Below are 27,345 nucleotides of genomic sequence, written 5' to 3' on the forward strand. Positions count from 1 at the left end.
AATTATTTTTTTATGAAAAAATTTCATATCAACTCTTTTGAGTTTACTTAAGTATTAAAAGGCCATCTAGATTTAGAAAGAGCTTGTTTTGCAGGTTGTGTTTTGACTAACTCAATTCAGTAGCTTAGCTTAACAATCCAATATCAAGCCCATCACGTTACTGAATCTAAGAGACCCCAAGACAAAAGGAAACACGACCTTGCAGGTTAGTATAGTTTATGAAGATCATGAATTAAAGCCTATCCATGTCCATTAAAAAAAAAAAGGTGCATTATGTGACAATAAACCATGATCAATTCTTATAAAACACTTGAGAAAAAAAGAATCAATGATCTTCATATGGAATGGGAGCCACCTAATGAACTAGACTTACAATTGATAATATAATAAATAAAGGTCCTCACAAAAGCCTTCTTAGGTGTGATATAAAGCTTTATTATATAAGCACTCTTAGACCCTCACCCCTGATGTAACTTGCATAAACATCTCTAGTTTATAGAAGAAATAAGGCAAAATAGACTAAAAAGAACATGTTAGGCCATATGGGTTGTCTTTATAGATTTGGGGATTATCCTTAACTAAACATTCCTGATATACTTCTAAAAAATAATGAGAGGGGGCATAGATCTCCTAAGATCACTCCAAACATTACTTGTCTCCTTTAAAATTATCTTGTGAGAGCCATAAATTGAAGAAATAATGTAAAAGCTCCGGGTTATCCACTACCTAAGTAACAAACAAACCCAAACTTGGTGAAAGCCACTTTGTCATCATCGTAAATTCTAAACACACGTTTACTAAAGGATTTTATTAAAAAAGGATCTGAAAAAATATTATAGTTAAATTGATCTAATTTTCGAAATCCATGACCCAAGTTATGAGACTTGGATTACCTTATAGAAGGTAAACATGAAAAAATCATGAAGCAAAAATTTCTTATCATCCAAAAAAAAAAAAAAGCAACCCTCAAAATAATGAAAACCAAATCTGGTATAGAAAATAAATGAAAGAAAATAAGGAGGGTCTAAATTGAAAAAAAATAAATAAATCAAGAAAAAGATAAAAAAATAGAAATAAAAAATAATTATCAAATTGGATACAACAACTAAATGAAATAAAAGGCTAAGGGATGAAATTAAAAAAAAAAACACCACTTAAAAAAGCATTATAAGTAAAAACAAATAGCAATTAAAAAACTAATGATAAAAATCGATACAAATATAAACTGACACAACACATTTAATTTTTGAAAGGGTTGACGTGTAATCCAAGATTAAGAAAAAGAAAAGAAGGCAAAGAAAAAAAAAGTTCATTGGAGTCCAATTGTTGCTCTTCAGTGCACACGCGCTTGACTACCTTGAAAAGGATGGCACGATGCTTCCAATACTATCATGGAAGATAATATTTGATCGTTAGGAGATGCTATTGGTGTTGCTTAAAAAGCACGAGTACCTCTCACTTTCTACCGCATGTTGCTTTTATTGTTTTAATCATGTTTATTTATATTAAAAGACTGAAATGCCCTCATGCAAATTCATTATAATTAAAAAATCATGATAAAAAGATGAAAAAGCCCCTGGATGTTTGGTTTTTTTTTTCCCGCTTTTATAAGCAATGTTGTCATTTCATTTTGCAATCAAAGCATTAAAAGATCAAAAAGCTCTTGAATAACTTTTTTTTTTCTTTTAAGAATATTTAAGTTATTTTATTATGTATATAAAATGTTAAATGATTGATGTGCTCCCGATCAATACGAGAATGCAAATTGAATCCTATGAAAAAGATCATTTTGTCCCTAGTATCTAGTTAAATAAGTTGGTTTGAGAATGGAAAAATGGTCATTTCATCTCGTGGTATATAGTAAAAGATTGATCTCTTTTAGTCTTTGTTTTAATTCTATTTTATAACAAGTCCCACTCAAATTTAACACAAACTATTATTTAAAAGAAAATACAAACTAGGGATAAAAAAGTTAGTGCAATGTGATCCAAAGTTTTTTTTTAATTGAAAATATATTAAAATAATTTTTATTTTTATTTTTATTTTTGATACTAGAGTATCAAAAAATATATATAAAAAATCATTTTAATATTTTTTTGAAATAAAAAATAATTTTAAAAAACATATTCAACCACGTAAACAAACAATTCTATGTATAAACTATCCTCCACCACTAGAACAACTTTTTAGCTAAGTAGATCAGAGAGTGTAATCTAAACAAATTTGAGGGGAATATCTGATGGAAATCTTTTTTTTTTTTTTTTTAATTTCGATCTGCAAATTAGCATCCATAGCCAATGCTATGCTTGGACCGGCAGTCAAGCTTCTTCATACGTATTCACACGTGGACAAGTGAAACCAGAGAGAAAGCGAACGAAAGGATTGGTCGTTATAGTCAACAATCACAAGACTGACGGCAGCCAATGGCACTTGAAGAAGAAGAAGAAATCCCCTTTTTTGTATTTTAAAAATATTTTATTAATTTTTACTTTAAATCAATTTTTTTAATGCTTTCAATTATTTTGATATAATAATATCGAAATTTATTTTAACAAATAAAATAAAATTATTTTAATATATTTTTAAATAAAAAATACTTTTAAAAAAATAATTATCACCACCAAAGCACATACAAAAAATATATTCCTGTGGAAAAACTGGATCAACCCCCAAAAAATATCGAGAGAAATGATTATTGGTCAGGTCAAAGTGGCAGCGTTTCTCACCAGGAAATATTGTTGACGTGTTTGTTAGAGAGGTCAAGAGTGTGCTCAGCAAGGCAAAGAGAATTCTTTTCCTCTTTCCAACACTGTCCCAGGTAAATTTATCATGGTATCGTAAGCGGTTGTTTTTATTATTTTTATTTAAAAATATATTAAAATTTAAAATTAATTTAGTGTTTTTTCGGATTATTTATTAAAAATAAATTTTAAAAAATAAAAAATATTATATTAATATATTTTCAAATAAAAAATATTTTTTAAAATACTAAAATAACATTATCAAATATGCTTCACTGAAAAAATCAATCTGTATCTGTTTGACACGACGCGTTTGATGAACGCAATTGCATTTACTTTTGGAGGCTCGGTACGATTAGTATCTACCTCCCCCCTCACTAACCTGACAACTACGAAATAATTTCACTTTTTAGGGACCCACTTCATGTCCTGACAGTGTCCAGGAGGGGGCAAGAGATTTCCTGGGCCAAAATTAATTCAGCTGGACGATAGTACCCTTTCAGGATCTTGCCTTCATAATTGGGTCCAATTTTAATTTCTTTTCTTTATTTAAATACTTCTTCTATCAAATTAATCTATAATTGTTTTTATTCAAAATATATTTAATTAATTTATTTTATTTTTTAAAATTATTTTAACACAATCATATTAAAATGATAAAAAACATAATTTCAAACATCTTTTCGAGCAGTCTTAATTATAAAAACGTTATGGTTGCTTTTAAATTTTGTTTTAGAAAATATATTAAATATATATATTTTTTATTTTTTTAAAATTTATTTTTGATATCAGTATATTAAAATAATTAAAAAAATAAAAATATATAATTTTTTTTTTGAAAAACATTCGGAGAATTTTTTTAAAAAAACAGGAAGGAGAAATAAATTAACGAATTAATATAAGGGGTGATATATTAACTAGAATTTGGAATGCATGAGAAAGCTACCATCCCATGCGGTGTTTAATCTTGATGAAAGTGAAGGGTGTTAGGGTTGGCGCTTTAACAAGTGTAAGTGTCTTGTCCATGTTTTGGTGGAAGTGCTTGCGTGTAACCAATAGGCTTTAAATGCATTACAGTACATGGGATGGTAACACGCTCCAATCATGAGTCGCCACGACCACATTAACTAAATCAAGGACGGCCTTTTCGTGGCATGTGGTTTAGAAAACCATAATGACCATTTCACATTGTGGTCCCACAGAATGGGGGGTTTTCAAAACGAACGCTAAACGGGCGCTGCTCATAATTTCTGGTGCCCATTTGCTGCCTTATCATCTATAAAACATGAGCCCGGCCTCTGCTGCTCATACGATCAGCATTTCTCAGGATTATTTATTTATTTTAATTTGATATAATTGACAGATAGTTTGATTTCCCGATAATGATTATTTTTTAATATATATTTTAGTTAGAAATACATTAAAATAATATTTTTTTAAAAAAATTTATTTTCAGTATCATCACATTAAAATGGAAACCCAAAAGAAATTAATTTAAAATAAAAATATAATTTATTTTTTAATTTTGTTTTCAAACATAAAAATGAAAAATGCTGGGTTGTTTAAACGGTGCCATCTGTTGCCCGTCGGTTGTTAATTCGGCGAGTAAATTGGCCATAACAATCTGATAAATGTCGGGACCCACTTCCCTCCTCCACGCAGCGAATCCGAGACAAGCTCTTTTCTTTCCACTTCCCAGGGATCTATGGGTCCCATTACCTCATTAAATAAAAGAAGAAATTTTGATCCAACGGTCCATGTCATTCTCCCATTAACGGCAACGATTTTTCGCATTTTCTCCCTACAGCCAGAAAAAAAAAAAAACCCATAAATTAATCGACGAGGAGATATTTTTCTGTGATTTGGCGCCTTTAACGTCCTCAGTGACGCAAATACCCCTACATCACCATCTTCTAATAAGAAATAACTGTACTATGGGGATAGTATTGTTATTTCTCTGAGAGTCAGCAGTTGGAACTTCACTTGGGTCCCACTAGGAATTTAAATCCGATGGCCCACATCTCATCGCCGCCCCTCGAGTTCGCGCGCTTTGACGGTGACGATTCCCGTTTTTATTAAACCGTGATTCCCACGCCTACTTTTGTGTCCATTTATGTCAAGTAAGAAGACATGAATACCCTCTGCTTTTCTTGTTGGAGTATTTATTCATGATGTCATGTTAAACGGTAGCTGGCCTCATGATACACTCCTGTCTTTTTTTCAGTAATTTTTTCACATTTGAACTTTCCAAAGCAATTTTTCTGTGGTTGACCTAGAGTTTCTAGAACATCAATTAAAATTGCTTTTAAAATGTTTTTTTTAGCTTTAAAAATTTATTAAATTAATATTTTTTAAAATTTATTTTTGTTATAGCTAAAATGATTTTTTTTAAAAGAAAATTTCATTTTTTTTAAATAAATTGAATCGTGCTCCTAAACAGATTTTAAAATCATGACTTTTTTTTTATTAATATGGGTATCTGGATTAGTCTACGCACTTCCTCGATTAATTCTATACGTTTTGAAGTTAACAACTATATAAACCAACAATAGCTTTAAGATTTGTGAAATTCAAATTAATAATTTTTTAAAAATCAAATCTAAAACATGACAAGTTGAGTAAATTTAGTAACTCTAAAAACATACTATTTTTAATTTTAACATCAAAATTTCCGTATTATTAATGACTTGCAAAGAGTTACAAGGGATTAAAAATCCATAATTAATTAATTATTTGAGCACACCATATTAATGCAATGTGTTGGAAATATTTTTAAACTTATTCAGAAAAAAAATGTGTTTTGCATAAACGATACTTGCTATTCGATAAAAAAAATTTAACGTGAGAAGAAATAATAAAGGACAAATTTAAGCACCAGCTTTTAATAATCTTCTTAAAATGAGTAATTACTGCTACTGATAATATAGTACAGACAGTACCAGGGCTACTATGATAATCTAAGACTTGCACGCAGGGGATCCATTTCTCACGAAAAGAATCAACGGTCGAGAGGGTTTCCTTTCACAGAAAGTAATAATCAGCAGCATTTCATATTCTTAAATGACTGTAATAAAATGAGAGCACGCCTAGGAGGAAAATCGTAAATTCAAGGGACAAGAGAAAATAAATAAATAAATAAAACAAGTAAAATAGGAGAAGAGAGAGCAAGAAACTTACTTTGATGTGTATACACGCACACGTATTTGTTTGTTTGGTTTCACACACATTCAAAGAGATCCCGACTTTCCTTCCCCCTTCATCATCACTCCACCCAAAAATAAATAAATAAATCAAATCAAATTCACACTCTTAAAAGAGAAAAAAGAAGAGAATTTTTTTCTCTTTTGTATAAATCTAATTGGAATATATTTCTTAGATTTCTTGACTATTGGATTCTTCTTCTTCTTCATTTACCTATTGTCATCCCTGTGTTTCACTCACATTACCTCCATAACTAGCACCACACAACACATCCTTTGATTTTTTTTTTTTTCATTTTTCTTTCAGAATTACACCCATTTTTCCTTTTCTTTTGGGTATTTGGGGATTTGTGTCAAGGAATGAAAAATTGGGTTGTTAATTAGGGGGTGATTTTGATTGTTGATTGTAAGTGAAAGCTGAAATTTACTAATAAATTAGTGATAAAATAAACGCTTTTTTATTGTGTTATAGAAACTGTGCTGTGATGCCAGACCATAACAACAGGCAGGTTAAGAGCAATGCTGTGTCAAATCAATCCGCTGAAAACATTGAAGGTAGGTAGTAGCATCATATTTCCGTGCACTCTTTATTCTAAGCAGTGAAGATCTGCTTCTTCTTCTTTTTCCTTTTTGGGTTTTTCTAAAGTGATGTGGTCATGGTTTGGTAGTTTGCTTCTGTTGTTGTCATCAGCAAATACAATGCTTTAAATGCTTGATTACAGAACATGTTACAAATTACTTTTATTTTTGTCTGGGAAACTGTAGTTTTATATTCGTGTTTTTTTTTTTGTTTGTGATCATGTTAGATGTTTTAGGCCAAGTTGTTATTGAGTTTCTTATCAAATTTCTTGATCATTGGTGGGTTTTTGGGTTTTAAGAGTTTTGGGCTTTGATGTCATGTGTATTTTGATGAAATGAAACTTTTGCAGATTCCACTTTCTTTATTGTGATCCCTATTATGATCAATATGTTGATGAAGCTGGAAAGTTTGTTACTTGCTTGAATGATTTGAGTTTCTTAACAAATTTTTAATTTAGGCTTCTTTTTGAGGCATGGTTGTTTGTTATTTTGTGAATAGTAGTATAATCCATGTTGTAGTTCTTTTCGTTTGGAAAGTACGAACTTGTTACAAATGGAGTGCGTTGAACTTTTGATGTTTGGTTTCCTGTGGGTTTGTGGCTACTGGTGCCGTAGTGAATGATGTAATCCTTATGGAGGCTGTGAGTGGTTTCTAACCTTTCATGTGCTGCAGAAGCAATTTGGCGATTGAAAATACATGATCATCAAGAGCAAGGGGGTATGGCTCAATCAAGTCCATACCCAGATCGTCCTGGTGCACCAGATTGTGGATATTTTTTAAGGACTGGATTATGTGGTTATGGAAGCAATTGTCGCTTTAATCATCCTGGTTATGCTGCACTGGTAATATGCGTTGTTACTTTAGAAGTTGTTATTCTCTCTTTGGCTCATATCTGTGGTTTCAGTGGGACTAAGCAAACTTGATTTATATTCCATCTAATGTGCATATCTTCTACTTTTGACCTTGATTTCTCCTTATATTTTGTGGTTCTAATTTTGGTATTCTCTGTACAGGGCGCGCAATTGAGAGAAGAACTTCCAGAGAGAGTTGGACAGCCTGACTGTGGGGTAAATTCTTCTCCGCTCAGTCTCATGAAAAAAAGCTCACCCCATTTTGAGCATCATGTGATTGATGACCATGGGAATTTTCCATAAAAAGAAAAACAAAAAGATTTGGCTTGTTTACGTATGTATATTGTGTTTCTCTTTTATCACTTCTCTCTTGCTTGCTATATTGGTAAATTGATAATAGTACATTTTTGTTGTGGCTCCAATGGAAGAGGAGAAATTCTTATATTACCATGGGCATATATTATCAACCACCTGTCAGTTCATTTGTTTATTAAACTAGATCAAATCATACTTGTATTGCGTGACATTTTTGTTTGATATTTGCTTATCCACAAAGGGATGGCCTTTTGGTTGTTTGAGATACCCACGATGGCTGATGTCAAATACTACATTATTCTGCCAGAATAATCAGTGCACTCCTTGAGCCTTTCTTTTTAGAAGCTCATGAAGTTTTAGTTAATAATAAATTACACATGATTTAGAGTGAAAGAGTTTGATTGGGCTTGATCTTCAGTACATCTGTTTGGAATTCTATGAGATTGAAGTGAAGCTCAACAATTTATCAGTGGTTATTGGTAAACAGAAGGAATTCCTCCTTGAGGGAGTACTTGTTAAATTCTTGTAAGAGATAATGCTTTCTAGAAAACTTTGTAATTTATTACTTTCTGCTTCAAAATGTCCATTGCAGTATTATTTAAAGACAGGGACTTGCAAATATGGATCTACTTGTAAATATCATCATCCAAGAGACAGGAATGGTGCAGGACCAGTTTCATTTAACGTGTTAGGTCTTCCTATGCGTCAGGTGTTTCTTGACATCTGGATTAAATTCGTTTTTCCTGGATTTCCTAATATTTATTAAATGCTGTAGACAATATAAATTCACTTTCTAACTCGGAAATATTTACTTTTAGGATGAAAAATCATGTCCTTACTACATGCGGACCAGATCATGTAAATTTGGAGTTGCATGCAAATTCCACCATCCCCAGCCTGCGTCATTGGGAACTAGCTATTCCCTAACTGGAGCTGCTGCCTTTGGACCTACGGGATCACCAATTGTGCCATCTTCAGGCCTGCCTTATGTAGGTGGACTTCCAACATGGTCGTTACCAAGGGCACCACTTATGTCTGGCACAAATTTACAAGGTCCACAAGCTTATATGCCTGTTGTTGTATCTCCTTCTCCAGGCATCGTTCCTGTCCCAGGCTGGAACACCTATGTGGTAACTAGATGATTTCTAAAATTTCTTTTGCCATAAAGGATTAACATAAATGTTTCATGCTGACAAGGAAGGTTATGCTTTTCAATGATTTGGCATTGCATCTTGGTTGCTTTACTGTTGAATGGAAAAACTGTTTGCGTTAGAGACAATGATTTGTCATTGCATCTTGGTTGTTTCAGAGTTGAATGGCAAAGTTTTGCGGGTTAGAATTTATATTTTTATATTATGATGCCAATAATCAATGCATGCCATTTCGCACTATGTTCTAGTTCCCTTTGTGTGATTGAATTTCATTGGTATGCTGTTTTGAAGCAGCATGAACTGTGCCATATTAATACAAAAAATCTTGAAAGATCTAATGATCTGATTTTACTGCTTTTGAGAAATAAATATTTCTGCTTTTCTACCAATTTCCTCTCTTTGGTTTGGGGTTTGATATATTAACTTGAAGTTTGTACCCAAGAAGATAATGCAAAACCAGAAGTAAAATTAGTTACTTGAGCCTTTTGTGCTGACTGAATTGGTTTTTGAATGAGTTGCATTGTTAATGTGAAGAAAGTTATAGGTTGATACCTCTACATCCAACATCAAAGAATTAATTGCCTATTCGCTATTCTCTGGCAAAGGCAATTGTTTCGGAGATGTGAAGTGGTTGGGTTTCAGGCTCCATCTCAAACAGTATTACTTTTAGGATGGACTGGAACACAAAAGTATGAAGGATTTAATTTTTTTTTCTCATGTGGGTTTGAATTGAAATCCGAGTATGAAAGGGAAATTATTATTTCTAGATAAACAACTGATCTGTCTAAAGATTATTGGATGCAATAAATGATAATCATCAGGTGGTGCTCTCTCTCAAAAAGCAATAATAAAAAAACCTGTGCAAAAAGTTGCGAACTTACTCTGAGACGTAGTAAATTAGTACTGGGGCATATGCATGCAGCAGCTTTACCGCGACGTGGCTTTAATGTAGCCAAAAGAAACTTCGATACAAACTCTTTAAATTTATTTACTCAGTGGCTCTTTTAATATTGCATCTAGTTATTGCTTATCATTGCATTTTGTTGGGGGAAGTGTTTTGTTTATTTCCTCGTCACAGTTTTATTTGTTAATCAGGGAAACTTGAATCCAATGTCCTCTTCCAGTATTCTGGGATCCAATCGTGCTTATGACTCCAGGAACCAAGGTGACTCTGGTTCCGGTGGGCAAGTGCACATGTTATCAACAGTCAGCCCTATTCTCCCCGAGAGACCTGGTCTACCAGAATGCCGGCATTTTATGAACACTGGGACCTGCAAATATGGTTCTGACTGCAAGTACCATCACCCAAAAGAAAGGATTGCACAGCTAGCAACCAATACTATGGGCCTGCTTGGGCTTCCCTCGAGACCTGTAAGTTCTCTATATACTTCACTTTTGGTGGCATGCAGTCAGTACATTACATGAAATAATACTCCCTAGATAATTGTGGTCGTTTCAATTTAGTGGGCTTCCTAAACTTATTGGTGAACTATTTATATATTAAAAAAACCAGTTTATATGGCAAAACACTGAATGTTGTTGCTTTGATTTCTTGCTCTTCTTTTATGTGCAGGGGCAAGCCATGTGTCCAGACTACAGTGTGTATGGAATCTGCAAGTTCGGACCAACCTGCAGATATGATCACCCCTTACATACATATCCTTATAACTATGGCTTGAGCCTGCCATCTTTATCTATAATGGATTCGTCTCTGATAACTTATCCAAGAATGGCACAAGCATCTCCTGTTACCTTGTCGAAACTCCCTGATTTGATACACAATCCTGATGCTGCAAGCTACAATAAGCATCAGAATCCTGATACAAGTACAAAGATTTCAGATGATCCAACCGAGCAAGCTGGTTCCCCACCACCACACTCTTCACAGGCTTCTTCAGAACCGTCACACGATTAATTCGATTCAGTTCAAGTCTCACCATTTTGTTCTGGTTTGTATTTTTTTTTTTTTTTGATACTTGGTACTCTTAAAGGAGATTTTTGTCACAAGTACCTCCAGCCCCTCTTTTCACCTGTTTTTCTGTGGAGTGTGATACGTGGTTTGAAAATGTGTTGAGCAAAGATGACGGGAGTATGGAAGGGCATTTTTTGTTGTGAATAAAATGCAGGTGAAATTTGTAATATTCGTCCCTGGATGTATTCTTCTTCAGTGATATCCATCAGAAACAACATTCCACTGCCTTGCACAGATGAAATGTTGGCCTGTGAATCGGAATACTTTAGCTGCGGTGACTCTAAACGGTGAGAACCAAGTACAACCTTTAGGATAATGACCTGGTTTTTGGTCGCTAAAATATATGAGCCTCTGTTTCTCTGTCTTAATTTGTTTTTTGGTCGCTGATGGGGATAGGCAAAAAAGCGTGCACAATCTGCGATGAGTAGCTTAGGGTGTAGCTATGGAGAATTTTAAAATATGTTTTCTATAAATTTAGAGAGCTAGTTTTCCTAGAGAATAAGAAATTCTAATTTTTTTTTCAACTCCAATTTATCAAAAAAATTTAGTGTTATTCTATTTTATTTTTCTAGTAGTCCCTTGACTAATTGGTCCGAAAGCTAACATGTTGGAAGAAATCTTCGGTCCTTGGTTCCTTTTCAAGTGATTGATAAACTGTTCCGGATGATGTGGTCTCACCTTAAAATGAGTAGCGATTCTTGTTATTTTTATGTTTTAAAAATATTTAAAAATATTTATTTTTTTATTTTAAATTAATATTTTTTTAATGGTTTTAAATCATTTTGATTTGTTGATTTTAAAAATAAAAAATATTTTAAAGCATTATCACAATTACATTTTTAAACACTTAAAAATTTAACGAATGTCATGCCCTGATAAACGTACAACGTCCTAATAAATATATAATTTTTTGAAAGAAAAAAAAGTAATTATCTAGTTATTAAAAAAAATAAAAATATTAAATGAAATATTATTTTTAAAGATTAAGATAATGAGTTAGTTATATTCCACTTTGATAAATATAAAACACCCTGATAAATATAGAACTCTTTAAAATTAAAAACTAAAAAAAGAGTAATTATTTAGTAATTAAAAAAAACTAAGAATGCTAAATTAAATATTATTTTTAGAGATTTAGTTAATGAATTAGTTATCCTAAGAAAAATAAACATTATTTTTTACCGCATACTTTCAAACAAAAAGTTATATTTGTTATGTGTTTTATCTTAAATATATTCTATGCATGCTATTTATTATCTGAATTATTTTTTAAATTTATTTTGTGACTTATTTTATTTCATTTTAAAGAAAAAATATTGGTCTCTAAAGATAGGACTACAAATTTAATGTGAATCTCTAAAAATAAAAGATTTTATCCAATTGAGATTTCAATAAAGAATTTTGGTGTTAATCTGGAAAATAAAATATTTAAATGATTTTAGTTTTTTAATAAAAAACTTTTGACGTTAATTTTTTTTTTTAATAAATTCATAGATTTACTTTTTATTCTAATTTGAAAAACAAATATGTAAACGTTCATGTATATATAAAAAAGCTAAGACATAGTTTTATGAAGTTATATTAACGATATTTTGATGTCATTAAAAAAAAATTGCATGAATGCATAGTAACCCATTTCCGATGATGAATTTTTTCACACATGCGGACGTAAGAATGAAACATAATAGTTTCATGAAATATACCTAATGCTATTGCGAATCCAGTAGAATTATAAAAAAACATGCGTGAAAAATTATGGTGAGGAGCTTCTATGGTGGTTGATGATGGCCTCTGGTGGCGGAGATGGAGGTGGAGAGGTTTCTAGGTGTATTCTCTTTAATACGAAGAGTTGCATATTTAATTGCTTACAGCTTAATTCATTTTGCTTCTGAATAAAGACATGTGTTTTGAAACTGGATGATAAGCTCTGGGCACTTCACCTCTATTGCTTCAAAAAAACAGGGGAAGGAACAGAGCATGCTCATTTGTTGCTTTGATGGACAGTGCTCTCTAGTTAATATCTGCTAGTGTTAAACTGATAAAACGTGAATGATGTTGTTTCCGCATGCTTCTGAGATTGCATGCTTCTGGGTTCAAATTTAAATACTGATGAGTAATGCGGGGCTGTGAAATTTTTTTTTTTTGAAATTTCGGGTGTAGATCCTGTGGCATGGGTGTATCTCGTATTTATGATGTTTATGGGCATGAGCTGACAGTTCAGTGGGTTATTCACTTTGATAATGGGCAGGGCTGGATTCTTTCGATATAAAAATGAATTTTAGGCTGGTTTTTTGGCCCAATCAGATCGGGTGGAGCTGGCCGGGCATCTCTATAAGAAAACGTTTGGGCTGGGTTTTTGGACCAATCATATTAAGATGGGCTGAACCTTAGCCCAGTTCACATGGCCAAGCCGAGCCCTTATTTTGGCTGGTCAGAATTTTTACTAAAAATAAATATTTTTTTTGTGTTTTTAAAATGTGTTTGACAAGTACAGTTTTAAGACTTTTGTGCCTTTAGTTTTTGATAAGGCATGCTTAGAAAATACACCATACTATTTTCTTTTAGCACTAATTTGTCCATTATTTTCTTGTTTTATCAAACAAACCCTAAATAGTTTTAAAGAATTCTAAAAAACTTTAAGGACCATTTTTAATTTTTTTTTTTAATCCCTCACATATTTTTTCCAATCATTTCACTTAATATTGAGACTTTAGACTTACATTTTAAAAATATCTAGTTTTTTTTAAAATTTTCAAAAAAATACAAATAAATAAATAAATAAGTCCTTATTGTAAAAAATAAAAAATATATATTTTTTATTTGTAAAATGCATACAGATAAATTCTAAAAAAAAAAAAATTCTTGAATATATTATATAAAAAATAAAAAATTCTTTAAAATCCATGTTTTAGAACGATTATGTTTTAGCTTGATAAGACATAAATTTCCTTACTAAGTGATACTTTTCTTGAACCTTAGATATCCCAACAAATAAAAACATGACATAGAAAAAAAACAATCAATCAATAATACAACTTACTGTAAGTTGGGTGCACTATGAGTGATACGTCTTTTCCATAAACAATTAGTCCTCTTACCCAAACTCTTTCATACTAGAAGGTTTTTTAGTGACCATAATACTAGGTGATGACTCCTCAACTATTCAAATAATAATTTTATGATTATTTTCAGCACTTTAAAAACCTCTCGATCCAAGAGGCAAATTCATCATTGGATGTCATGCATATCATGACACAACCTACTAGTTCAAAACTACAATTTATTTAGCTCAAAAAATCTCATTTTCTTTTTTCTCTTTTTAACTTGATATCTTCTCTCTCTAGCTTGGATCCTCTATTTTCTTGCTTTCCTCCTTTATTTATAAGTAAGGATAAAGGTCATGTAACCTTTCAAGGTGGAATGATGATAGTCATTGGCTTTATTAGGTCAATCTCGAATATCCACAGTGTTTGTGACATTTGGCCAATCATGTTTAGGTTGATCTTTTTATGTCATTTTTACAGCTGTTTCAGAGGATAAAGATATATTTTTAGCTGAATATGGAGTATATCTGCATAAGAGGAGAATGATGTGTTGTTTGCAATTTTTGAGTGGTATGGGAGAGAGAAACGAGTAACCAAAGTTAACAAAAAAAAAAAAAAATGCAAAATGAAGCACTTTTATAGGTATTTCACAAGGAAGAAGGAGGATTGTTTTGGAATTTAGCCTAAAACAACATCGTTTTGGGTTATTTTTTTTTAATAAAATTGCGTCGCTTTATTCAAAGAGAAGTTTTTTTTTTTTAAATAGTCCTCCAAGTTTGACGCATTTTCCAATTTGATCCCTTGCTTTATTTATTTTTTATTTTTCAGCTAATTTTGACCATTTTCTCAAGATTTTTGTCAATTTAGTCCATAATTAATTAATACAAGGTCCCTCAATATTAACATCTTTTCCAATCCAGTTCTTGGCTTTCTAATTCTTTTTTATTTTTTTGCCAATTTCAACCTTTTTTTTTAATTCACCTTTGATTGTAGTATTAATGGCCTTTCAATTTTACTGTCTTTTTTAATTTGATCATTGGCTCTCTAATTTTCAATTTTTAGCCAAATTCAATTGATTTTTTTAATTGTTTTCTCATTTTCATCCTTAATTGCATTAAAAATAGCCTTTCAACTTTAATGACTTTCTCAATTTAATCACTGGCTTTTCAATTTTAAATTTTTAGCTAATTTCACCCATTTTCTCTCAATCTCTTCACAATCTCATCCTCTAATTTATTTTTTCTTATCCCTTAACTTCTCCGCCCCTTCCAATTTGGTCATTAGTCTTGCAAATCTTTAATTTTTACTTAAATTGGATTTTTTTATATATTTCTTTTAACTTTGCCTATGATTCGACGTAATTAAGCTTGTATATTTTGTTGTGTTTTGAAGTGTAGTCCTTAGTTCTCTAATTTGGGCATTAGCAGTCAAATCGGCTATAAATTCCCATTTTTCTCTTCAATTAAGCCTTGATTGAATTAATAAAAAACTTAAATTTGTTCATCTCTTTCATTTTGATCCTTAGTATTTTAATTCTTTGAATTTTAGCCAATTTCAACCTCTTTATTATTTTTTCTTTAATTAGGAATTGTTCCTAAAAAATTATTCCTAACCTTTTTGTACTTACCATGGCTCAATCAATGCCTTTTGAATTATATTGTTTGCCTGATTTTTATCATTTTTTTTGTATTTTTATTTTTGATTATTTTCAGTAACTAACCTTTTATGCAAAAGTCTATCAAAATTTGCATGTAAAATATTTTGATGTGATTTTTTTTTGAAAGGGGAAAAATTGGGCTATGACAAAATTGATACCTTTTAATGTCTTGTTTGTCAAAAGTGTATTGTTTCAAAAACTTTTCAATGTTGCAAATCATCATAGATAAAGTAATAAACACTTTATTTTTTATTTAGTTTTATAAGCTATATAAAAAATGGACATTCAAGAATAAATGTATTGGTAAGATAAGGAAAATTCCTTTTAATCTCTAAAAATAGTTATAGCCTGATTGTCCTTTATTAGAGCTTTAAAGATCTCACGAAGTAGAAGTTCTAAAACCTCATATAGCAAGCTAAAATAACAATAATTTCTAGTTTTAGTCCATCAAATCTTTCAAGTTGTTCATGTTATTAATGTGTTTTCTTTTGGTTCTTTAATAAAGTAAAAAGTTAGCATACCACACCAATAATTAAAGAATAAAATAGTCGTTGTAAAGTTTTCAACAAAACAGGATAGAGCACGACCACATTATCAATGAATTCATCCATGATAATAATACCTTATGGTTATCAAAGAAGTTATTATCAGAGTATTAACCATGGTTTGGTTGGAGAACATGGGAACGAGCTAGGAGAGGTAATGGTTAAAAGGTCTTGGTTTCACTATCTTACCAAATAGAGAGATTTTAAAAACTATTTATATTAATAAATTCATTTCTTAACAATAACGAGTGCAATTCAGTGAAAGATACTAGTTTTTCCTGAATTATAATAATAGTTACATGGAATTTATGACCCGTAGATCCTAATGACAGGTGATAATTTTTTTAATGACAAGTTTGACATTGAAAATTGAAATGATTAGAATTATAAATAGCTATTTTATTTGACGCCAAGATAATTAAAACACGTGAACTAGGATGACCAAGTCGACGATGCTAGGTATTAGCAGAGGTAGACACGCTAGCAGATTAAAAAGCTTGAGGCATAAAAGTTATGGAGGACTCTGAGAGGACATAAATGTCATCTTTACTCTGACTGGAAAGAAGAACTTTCTTGGTCATGAGATCATTGACATAAAAAATAGAAAAGTGAATTTTAAAAAGACAGTTTTCACGATGAAAAAATAGGAGTGGTTTTTTTAATCTAAGGCATATGTAAGACATTAGACAAAATAAATATATGTTTTGGAGCATGTAAAATAGTGTGAGCTGTATTGGATATGACAAGTCTCTTACCATCACCAATATGCCACTAATCATTACCAGGATAGGGTTATGCACTTGTAATACTTGTAATGTCCAGAGTAACATGTTGATTTGTAAATGATGGAGTTGGTTGCCAAAGCATCAGTGCAAGAGAAGTTGGAAGAGACTTAATTTTTGTGGGTCAATAATTGTGAACACTATTATGCTGAGTGATAAAAAATGTTGCATAGTTGACACCTAACCTGACGTGTAAGAGGCCACTGACTCAGTGAAGAATTTTGGTTGTTCTATTGGTGCTCATTTCCTTTATAGCCATTGTTCTGCTGTCAATAACCAACATTATTGCCACAATAATTCTAACCATCAAAAACAGGGAAGGAGTTACGGGTATTCCTCCAGCAACCACGATCTCTTGTGCCTTAATTGTGAGAGGAGACATTTCCATTAAAACCAGAAAACCCACACCAAACAACTAAAGTAAATAGAGGTTGCAAAAGAGTAGGCAATAATGATGCAGCAATAGGAATGGATTAAAGAGAGCTTTTGTGTAAAACTTATGGGTAAGAAGGGGATTATAAAACTTAGAATAAAGAAAATGCTCAACCTTTGTCAATAGACTTGTGACTGAATCATGGAATTTATTATGAAGGCCTCAAAAAATATATACATTAAAATCAACAAGTGAGATGGATTGGCTTGTTGTTGCTAATTCATCAAATAAACCCTTGTATTTTTGCAAATAAATGGTGACAATGTCATTACCTTGATGAAGATCTTGAAAGAAGCCATGTAATTGCATAATCTAAGAATTAGATGAAGAAGCAATGGCGTGTTTGAGTGTGCTCCAAATATTAGTAGAAGTCAGACAATTAACCACAAAATGGAGGACATTTGTGGAAAGAGAAGAGAGGAGAACACCGAGGATGAGTTGATATTGTTTTTTCAATGAGAGAAAATCTTGATTAATAATTGAACCTAAGGTGATAGGGACAACATAATCAACAATTGTCATGATGTGGAGAGAAAGACATGGAAATAAGCAATCAATAAATGAAAAAAAATACCCTAACCAATTGGATATTTTTTCATTTACATCCATCAATAAAGATAGTTCGTGTTGGTGAGCATGAGATAAATCACTTGTTGTGTATTAAAGAGAGGAATGATGGTTGCTAATGGATTAGAGACTATTAACGTAGAAGACATAAACATGAAAGAAATGGGAACAAAGATCGTAGCATCAGATAACAAGGAGGAAAAGGGTTGGATGATATTGACAAACCGAGTATGGGCAACGACACTACCAAAACAAAAGAACCAAGAGAATAAGAACTGATAAGAAGACCGAAACCAGTAGTAGGAATTTGCTGGTAGATAGAATCCTTTGCTCATGGAAAAAAAAATCTGGTAGGATAAAGACTCTAATATCAAATTGAAGAAGATAATAGAATATAGTTTTGTGTAAAAATAGCAGGCTTAACCTAAGGTGGCAGCCATCCTTTCTCTTTATATATGAATAGGAATACATATAGAAGACAAGGTAAACTATACTACCCAGAATAACTTTATACAATGTAAGTATAATATTTAATATAAAATAGCATATTGCATAACATGGAAATTGTTTGGTTTTTGCTATATTTTTAGGAAGGGACTTCAATCATAAATTTGTACTTTTTACTTAAAAATAAAAAGAAGATGATGTATGAAATTTTTTGGTAAAGGGACTGAGTTGATAACATCAATGACAAGTTAACATGGATCAAATATTACTGGACACGTGTGAATATTACCTTTTTTGTTCGTATCAGATGTGATTTTCAGTCTATATATCTATTTTCCTTGCACTAACAAAGAAAAAAATAGCAGTGAATAATTAACTGTTCAATACTCTTTGGGTTCAAAGGGCCTTAGAAAGAAACAAAAGGTGATCTTACTAAGGCTCCATTTGTTTACTGGAAAGTAAGTTTCCTTTTGGAAAGTAAATTCAGGGGAAAGGGAATTCCGAGAAAGTATTTTTCGATGTTTGGTAGTGTAATGAAAAATGAGTTGGAAAACACTTTCCAGTATTTGGTTATGTCATGGAAAATAAGCTAGAAAATAACTTATTAATATTTTATTCTTTTCAAGTTTATTAAAATAATGAGGAACAAATCTTACAAATTAAAAAGTTAAATGAGAATGAAATTGAAAAAAAAAATATAATTTCATAAATTATCTCAAATAAAATAAATAATAATCAAAATAATAGAGATTAAATCTAATTTTTTTTTTAAAAAATAAAAGATGAAGAAAATTAAAATAATAATAATAATCAACATTTCATAAATTATTTCAAATAAAATAAGTAACAATCAAAAGAATGAGGACCAAATTTGATAGATAAAAAATTTCAATAAAAATATGATAAGGAAAAAGCAAATAGCAATTATAAAAATAAGGACTAAAGTTAATATAAAATAAAATTTTAAGAGATGAAATTGAAAAATAAATATTCAAAACAAAATATATGTAGCAATCAAAAGTTTGAGGATCAAATTTGATATAATCAGCAAATAATGACATTTCTAAATTTTTCACAACTTCCGGAAAGTGTTTGCCCCCCAAATTTTTCAGGAAAACACTTTCCTGAAAACCAAACCAAATTTTCCTTTTACTGGAAGTGTTTTCCATTGACCAACTTTCCTACTGGCAAACAAACACAAGAAAGTTTGGAAAGTGATTTCCCGAAAACCACTTTCCGGAAAACAAACATAGCTAAAGGGAAAACACTTTCCTGAAAACCAAGTCAAATTTTTTTTTGACTGAAATTGACTGGAAAGTATTTTCCGTTGACCGGAAAATGTTTTCTGTTGACCAACTTTTCCAATAACAAACAAACACAGGAAAGTTTGGAAAATGGTTTCCCAGAAACTACTTTCCGGGAAACAAACATGGCCTAAGTTGATCTTTTTTTCTCAAGCAATGACTTTCTCATTCAAAAACTATATATGACCCAAAATGCTTAGTGGTGTGCAGAATTGTTTCAAATTGCGTTGCTTTATTCTGATGTGGGCAAACCAAGTTTCCAAGTGTTGAAATCAATTTAGTATAATCATTTACAACTTTACATTGTAGAGATTGGTAGCTTTGTACTAAATGATTTCTTATAGCAGTCACTAGATAGTTACCGCGCATTTTGCTATGCCCTGAACTGATTTTTTGCTACGTAAAAAGATAATGCTTAAGCACTGGAAGTTTAAAAGAATGAAAAAAAAAATCCACAACTTGACATCATAGAAAGAGAATTGAAAAAGCTAATGAATGTCAATCTACAAGAACTAAAATGTAGATGGATGAAATTGAAAAAAAAATCTTAAAAAACAAAGCACCAACAAAATGAGGTGAGTTCGCCAAAAATTACGAGTAGGATCATGCGAACGAGATAATCCAATAAACAACAAAATATGAAAAAAGACGAAGTCTAATTCTAAAAAGAATCAAATTTGAAGGACAAACTAAAAAAGGATAAAAAAAACAACCTAAAAAAACCTTAGACCATCAAGACAAACCTCCTACCTTGATCATAAGATATGGATAACTTGATTGAAAAGAAAACCGAAGATAATAACAAAATTTATTTTTTAAAATGAATAACTTCGAAAGATGTAATCAAGAAATAAAATGATGTTTGTCGTGTTAATTTTTCAAACTCATGACCCTAGTTAGTGACTAAATTGAAAACACTATATCTGGAAAGCTACTATTTTAAAACTTAACTCAACCCAATAGGTTGACTTATAACCCAATTCGTTGATTTTGTTTTCATTTGTAAGGTTTCTCCATCAATAGGACTGCACATATTTTTTATATATGCAACAACTTTATAACCTACTTCCCAGTGACTTTTGAATGCCCTTTGGTTGGTGTAACAACATATTGTTTGGCTTTCTTGCAATGTATTATTGCTTTTTAACATTGAGATGGCATCGTTGTTTTATTCATTAATATAATACATAGCTTTTATGATGTTTTTTTTTGCTATAGAACAATACATATGCTCTACTTTTTTAAAAATGATCAATTAATCAACCGGTCCCTCCAATTACATAGTTTTTTGCTCTTGCAATTTTTGTACAATATAAAGCTCTTCAACAAACTAGATTCGGCTTATATTTACTTGACTTTTCTTGACTTACATAGTTGTTTTAGCTTCATATAACAATGATTTCATCACACCTTTAAATGCTTTTATTTATTCAATTTTGAATTGTAATTATAATATTATCTAACACATTTACTTTATATACCCGCAACAACACGGAGACAATGCCCGCAACAACACGGAGACAATGCAACTAGTGGGCACTAGGGGTGTTCACGGTTCGGTTCGGTTCGGTTTAGACTCAAAAAACCAATCGAACCGAATTACAGTATTGTTGCAAAAAATAAACCGAATCGGACCGAAAACCGGTTCAAACCGAACCGGTCCAGTTCGGTTAAATTCGGTTTTTTAAGGAAAAAACCGGAAAACCTAATCTCATGGGTTTTTTTGGTTTTTGATTTAAAATTGATTCACGGTTTGGGAAGATTTAGCATGACTTTATTGGCATCGATGGCATGGAAATACCCTCCCCGTTTCCATAGACTCGTTGGCGAGGGGGAAGAAGCTAGAAGGAGTTGTTTTGCGCATTAATTAAGCACCTTGGCATGTATTCTCCTGTGCTGCCGATCATGGGAAAGCTCCGCTGGCACAAGCACACGGAAGAGCTGGCATGGGCAATCCGGTGGACCAATCCTATTATGGTAGAACTAGCTAAAGAAGCCCGAAGAAAGAGCCTTTTGGATGGGGCTAGGGCATTTGCTTCAGAAGGCAAGCATCAACTCCATGGCTCACTGATCGAGAGTTTGCTTTTGCTTTTGGTGAAGTCTTTGGTGAAGTCACTCAAGAGACACATGCAACAGCAAGAGGCAGGGAAGATGAAAATTGAAGGGAAAAGAAAAAAGGCTGGTTTGGTGTGGGCGGCAGCTGCAAAAGTGAATTGTAATATCATTTAGTTAGTATTTATACTAGGGCGTTCTGCCTTTCTGCTTTATTTTTATGGGTAGCCGGTTCGGTTCACCGGTTTTGGTGGTGAAACCGGAACCGAACCGAACTGGAAAGATTTTTTGTTTTAGTAATCGGTTTAATCGGTTTTTCATCTCGGTTTAGTTTTCTTGGTTATTTTTTCATCGGTTTTCTCGGTTTTTTCGGTTATTCGATTTTTTTGAACACCCCTAGTGGGCACCCAAAAGAAGAAACGAATAAGGCACTAGTCTAGTCCATAGTAATTACTCTCTAATTAAATAATGTTAATACCAACCTCTTAGTTTTTTTCTTTAATTAATAATAATTTTAAAACATAGAAATTAAATATATAATTCTTTAATTAATGAATTTTATTAAGGGTGCATTTTTTTTCTAAAAAGTGGTTTCCGGGAAACCAGATTTCAAACTTTTCTATATTTGTTTATTATTAGAAAAGTCGGTCAACGAAAAACACTTTCCTGTTAAGAAAAAATTTGGCTTGATTTATAGGAAAGTGTTTTTCTTTTATTTTGGACAGAAAACACTTTCAGAAGTTAAAAAAAATTTAAAAAATATCATATTATTTATTGATTATGTCAAATTTGGTTCTCAAACTTTTGATTGCTATATATTCTATTTAAATCTTAGTTTTTTTTTTTTTTTCAAATTCATTCCTTAAAATTTGATTTAATTTGATTTTTATATTACCTTTGATCCTTATTTTTATGATTGCTATTTACTTTTATCTTATCATTTTTTTAATTGAATTTTTTTATCTATCAAATTTGGTTCTCATTTATTTTATTGTTTACTTATTTTATTTAAAATAATTTATGAAATTGAAATTATTATTATTATTTTAATTTCATCATCTTTCACTTTTTTTATTAGTTAGATTTGATCTCTATTATTTTAATTATTATTTATTTTATTTGAGATAATTTATAAAATTAGATTTTTTTTTAATTCCATTTTCATTCAACCTTTTAATTTGTAAAATTTGCTCCTTATTATTTTAATAATTTTTTTTAAAAATAAAACATTAATAAAATTTTTTTTATAATATAACCAAATATTAAAAAATATTTTTCAATTTACTTTTAATGACATTACTAAATATCAAAACAATAATTTAAAATTTACTTTTTAAAAAAACCACTATATAAAAGAATAAATTACTTTAGCGCAATCAATGGGGTGTAACTCAGTAACTGTGTAAGTAAAAAAATACAAACAATAGCTGACTCTTCATTCACCCCCAACTTAACTTATTTGACAAGTTCGTGGACACCTCGAAAATACAAGAAAAGGAAGAAGGCAAGAAAAAAAAGCAGGCAGGAACTTCCACTTTGGCTTCCGACGTGAAGCGAGTCATGCAGGATGCAGCAATTGAGAAGTAGAGGGAGCTCACTTTTCGGTTCCCAATTGAAGAGGAAAGCTCTTAATTCATGGACTGCTATTCAGGATACCTATTTCTCTACCATGGTACTTTTATTTATCTTTTTTTTTTTTTCCAGTCATTACTATGTTCTTTGTATACTTGAAACTAAACTAAATTCAATTGAATGGGCATCTCGTATCTGTAATGGGTTTTTTTTTTTTTTCTTTTTGTTCTCTTGTTCGTTGCTTGGTTTTGATGGGTTCCTTGAGTTAGTTTTAAAGTACCTTCTTTTTGTTTGGATTTAGAACGGTCTTGTACAATTTTTAGCCTGCTTGTATCTTATATGTGTTTCTTCTATGTGTTAGGATATATTTGAGAGGCATAAGGTGGTATTTACTATTGGAACTTCTGTAGCATCAGTTTGCTACAGCTTGGCTGGTGAGTTTTTTGTTCTTAAATAATTTATGTTTAATATCTTTGTTTTTCCCTTTCTTTAGTGCTTTGCGGGCTTTATGTTTCGTCTGAAGCGATTTTTTAGGGTTTTCAATTTTCTATCAAGTTACCAGTGTTTTAAATGGGAGTTTGATGCATCAGTGTGAAAACCAGAATGAGTCCCATACGGCTAAAAATCGTAACTTCAATTTAGTGTGTTTAGTTTGAGAAAATCTAAAGAATGAATTCTAATGGATTTTGCTATTACAATGGGCAAAATTTCATTAGCAAATGACAGCCTCAATAAAAGAAAACCTTATTTATGTACCAAATTCATTTGGGAACATCCTCCTCTTCCAAGAGTTGCACAACTTCGTTTAAGTTTATGAACTGATTTTCATGGTCCATCCTCCATCCATTGATCAATGTGGCTAAATATTCCAATAAGTTTTTTTTTTTGAATAGTTAGTGATGGGCATCGTATAGAAAATTGAATAAATTATGTTGCAGGGTTATGCAATTAATCTATATAGTTATGGCTATTTCCATAACAAAAGAAAGAAATGTTTGCTCGTATATATCAATCATGATCAACACATTTTGCTCAGTGCATTTTTATTTTTGTGTCAAGATAAGTGTTTGTTTCCAATTTATGGGTGCTGAATATTTTTTTCTTCATTACTCCAGAGTATCTTATTAGTACTCATAATGTGCAGGGTATTCTTTACGCCATCTCCGTGATTCAAAAGTTGATCAAAGGCTTGAAGGAATTGAAAATGCTGTGAGTCTCTGTTACATAATGTTAGATAATAAATAGTTGCCGATGCTTATGTTTTTTCTTCTTTCCTAACAAAATGTATACTGATTCCACAGAAGAATATCTTGTAATCATGACTGGTAAACCCAACTTAGATCAACTCAATGAGTCTTAATTCCTGCTATTGAGAGGCATTTGAAATCCAACATAGATCTGCTCAATGATGTCTTAATTCCTACTATTCAGTGACACCTTCTTGAATTTTGTGAATTTCTTATCTTCTATAAGATTAGAACTGGCTTATAAGATGAGAGTACCATCTTGATTCATCTTCTCTCATCTTGTATCATGTCTGATTCCAAGTAAATGTACATGATCACTTGTGATATGCAGGAAACCTTCTGTGCCAGCCTCTTTGTTTGCTCCCAAAGTTTTAGTTTTTTAAAGCTAGGACAGACAGTTATATGGTTTCATTTACATAATCCTTTTTCTACCCTGCATGTTTTCAACCTCCCTTCACATGGTCCTTTCCGATGCCTTTGGTGTTGAATTGTTTTCTAATAGTATAATTTCTTTTTCCTTTTTTTCTTACATGGCAGATGAAGAAAAACTATCATCTTGAACATGCAGAATTTAAAAAGCTTGTTGATCCAGGACATTCCAGTGTTGCTGCCTGCATTGCTACGGCAGGGACAGCATTTGTCATTGGGTTTGTTCCTAACTGCTTTTCCTTTGTTTATTGTGTTCTTGTTTCTGTTTTCTCACAAGTTTAGAGTTATACACAACATTCCCTGCTCCAAATTGATTTAATCACCTTGTCATTTGGTCACTTGCTTAGCCAAGCTTCATATTTTGAAAAGATGCACACAATGATAATACATGCTCCTCAGCTGGGGAAGGATGATGGAAAGTTGGTCGAGGGTTACTAAGGAAATTACATATGAGAAAATATCTCATGTACACCCAAGTCATTAACTGAAGCAATTTGAATTCTGTAAGGTCAGGTGCTTTCATGCATTCCAAATGAGACTGGGAGCTTGCTAATTGGTTTGAATCTTCTTCATACTTGATTGGAATAGCATTGTACTTTCGGGGCAAAAACATGCAAAAATGAAATCCAGTACTTTAAGCAATAATCATATGTACTGCACTGTCATTATCTACATCTGGCTAAATCCACTAAATGCTATAGCTTTCCCTCCTCCTGGAGAAATTAACACCGGGAACATCATAATATTATCTTGGACTTGGATAAGTTGTGGCTGTTATAGTTGGGTTCTGACAAAAACAAACTTGCACCTTGTTTTTTCTGGTAACACTTTCCATACTTTCTAGTGTGTGGTGACTTGGTAGAAACTACATCAAAATAGTGTTTTCCAGTCAATGAAAAACATAAGGCTTTGATGGAGGGAAGTGTTTCCCATGCTTAAGATTGGAAAAACACTTTCCATTTTGCATGTGACATGTTAACATTATTGATGTTTGCATATTTACCATTTTAAACTATATTGAAGTTTATTGATTTCAGTTTTTGTTTAATAAAACTTCCTTATTTGTTCTTTTTTTAAGCTATCAGCGTCTCATCCTCATTTTTTTTTTATTGTTTTAAAATTTTAACTAGCAGTATTAATTATAAAATAAATGTATATTGGCTTTTTTATTGGCCCTGTCAGAGATTACTAATGCCAGGGCTGGGTGGCTTGTTGAAGCTCTCTAATATCATTGAGCGTTACATATTTGAAGTGAATATTTGATCAATTCTTCCTCTGTACAATTACGAGAATGCTAGATTCTAAAAAATCAAGGATACCAGGAACACAGGATGTTCTGGTCAAATTAGATGGAGTAAGAAAAAACAAGCTATAAGTTATAAAGTTTACAGTGTTGACAAAATTCGTTCATAATGAATGTGGCAAATAATAAGGATAGTGAGATGGCTAGCCAAAGCTATTAAAGTGGGCAAAGGTTCCTCAGTTAGGAGCAGCACTAAACAAGGGCTGGGAGAAATAAGAAGGGAAAGTTATGGAGCACTGTTTCTATTTGCAATGAGACAAATGGAAACAGTTGTGGAATGTTATTGTAGTAGAAAGGATTAGTAGTAATGAGCAAAGTCTTAAGAATCTGGGTGTTAGGTAAAACGAGAATGGATGTATTGACATAATTGATAAGGATTGGACATAACATATGGATTTATTGCTCGCAATGAAGATTCTTCCTTCATGGCCTGTGTTTTATCATTGCATGTAGACTTGACAATGGTTTTATGTGCTGTTGAGAATAATAACAGTTGGATATCCTTCATGGCCTGTGTTTTATCATTGTATGTAGAATCGATGATGGTTTTACATGCTGTTGAGAATAATAACAGTTGGATATCGGAATAGCTACTTTCTTAAGCCATGCCTGTCATGTGATATTCTGAGCATTTCACATTTAGTCTTCAACTGAAGAACTTAATTTGAATTTCTTAATCGTATCTTTACCCTCTTTGCTGAATTGCAGGTACGGTTTTGGTTGGCGAGGTGGAAGATGGCATGCAAATAAGAAGTTCAGGAAGGAGCAGATGAAATTGTCAGGGCAGATAAAACCTAGAAGATGGCAACTGCTAGGACGAATAAAACCTAGAGGATGGCAATTCCAATTTCTCAAAAAAAGATCACCAAGGTCCATAGCACCTGAAAATGCTGTTAAAACATCTGAAAAGATGGCCCTGTAATACATAATCCCGGGGAACTTCATCAGTCTTGTTACTGTGATGGCATTTACTATACTTCTTTAGCATATATATCCCGATATAAAAGAATTGATAGAGTTAGATACTCATTTAACATTTAAAATTGTTCTTTGTTCTAGTATTTCGGGCAAGTAATGAACAAATTGTTTGTCATTTTGCTTCTGTTTGCTATTATCTTCTCAGGTACCCTTACCCCCTTAATACTGTTGATTC

The 27,345-nt window shown here is 31.7% G+C and overlaps 2 protein-coding genes across 2 annotated transcripts; both read left to right on the forward strand.

The window, feature by feature from the left end:
• The first annotated feature begins 5,933 nt into the window (after nucleotides 1-5,933).
• On the forward strand, nucleotides 5,934-11,005 carry LOC118035784 (zinc finger CCCH domain-containing protein 3). Its single transcript, XM_035041465.2, has 7 exons — nucleotides 5,934-6,496; nucleotides 7,194-7,363; nucleotides 7,535-7,588; nucleotides 8,280-8,396; nucleotides 8,506-8,817; nucleotides 9,934-10,209; nucleotides 10,412-11,005. The coding sequence occupies exons 1-7, from the start codon at nucleotides 6,427-6,429 to the stop codon at nucleotides 10,751-10,753; spliced, it is 1,341 nt and encodes a 446-aa protein (XP_034897356.1). The 5' UTR covers nucleotides 5,934-6,426; the 3' UTR covers nucleotides 10,754-11,005.
• A 12,073-nt stretch (nucleotides 11,006-23,078) lies between these two features.
• LOC118035657 (uncharacterized) lies at nucleotides 23,079-27,294 on the forward strand. The gene is made up of 5 exons (XM_035041298.2): nucleotides 23,079-23,313; nucleotides 23,575-23,647; nucleotides 24,358-24,422; nucleotides 24,998-25,107; nucleotides 26,901-27,294. The coding sequence occupies exons 1-5, from the start codon at nucleotides 23,209-23,211 to the stop codon at nucleotides 27,112-27,114; spliced, it is 567 nt and encodes a 188-aa protein (XP_034897189.1). The 5' UTR covers nucleotides 23,079-23,208; the 3' UTR covers nucleotides 27,115-27,294.
• The last annotated feature ends 51 nt before the right edge of the window (nucleotides 27,295-27,345 follow it).

This window comes from Populus alba, chromosome 14 (genome assembly GCF_005239225.2).
Source record: "Populus alba chromosome 14, ASM523922v2, whole genome shotgun sequence".
Classification (NCBI taxonomy): domain Eukaryota; kingdom Viridiplantae; phylum Streptophyta; class Magnoliopsida; order Malpighiales; family Salicaceae; genus Populus; species Populus alba.

What these genes read in the sequence shown, in the direction of transcription:
- LOC118035784 (XM_035041465.2), top strand. Translation starts at nt 6,427, where the DNA reads ATGCCAGACCATAACAACAGGCAGGTTAAGAGCAATGCTGTGTCAAAT. An exon ending in TTGGACAGCCTGACTGTGGG is followed by an intron (nt 7,589 to 8,279) that starts GTAAATTCTTCT and finishes TGTCCATTGCAG; the next exon opens with TATTATTTAAAGACAGGGAC. An exon ending in TAGGTCTTCCTATGCGTCAG is followed by an intron (nt 8,397 to 8,505) that starts GTGTTTCTTGAC and finishes ATTTACTTTTAG; the next exon opens with GATGAAAAATCATGTCCTTA.
- LOC118035657 (XM_035041298.2), top strand. Translation starts at nt 23,209, where the DNA reads ATGCAGCAATTGAGAAGTAGAGGGAGCTCACTTTTCGGTTCCCAATTG. An exon ending in ATACCTATTTCTCTACCATG is followed by an intron (nt 23,314 to 23,574) that starts GTACTTTTATTT and finishes TCTATGTGTTAG; the next exon opens with GATATATTTGAGAGGCATAA. An exon ending in GGGACAGCATTTGTCATTGG is followed by an intron (nt 25,108 to 26,900) that starts GTTTGTTCCTAA and finishes GCTGAATTGCAG; the next exon opens with GTACGGTTTTGGTTGGCGAG.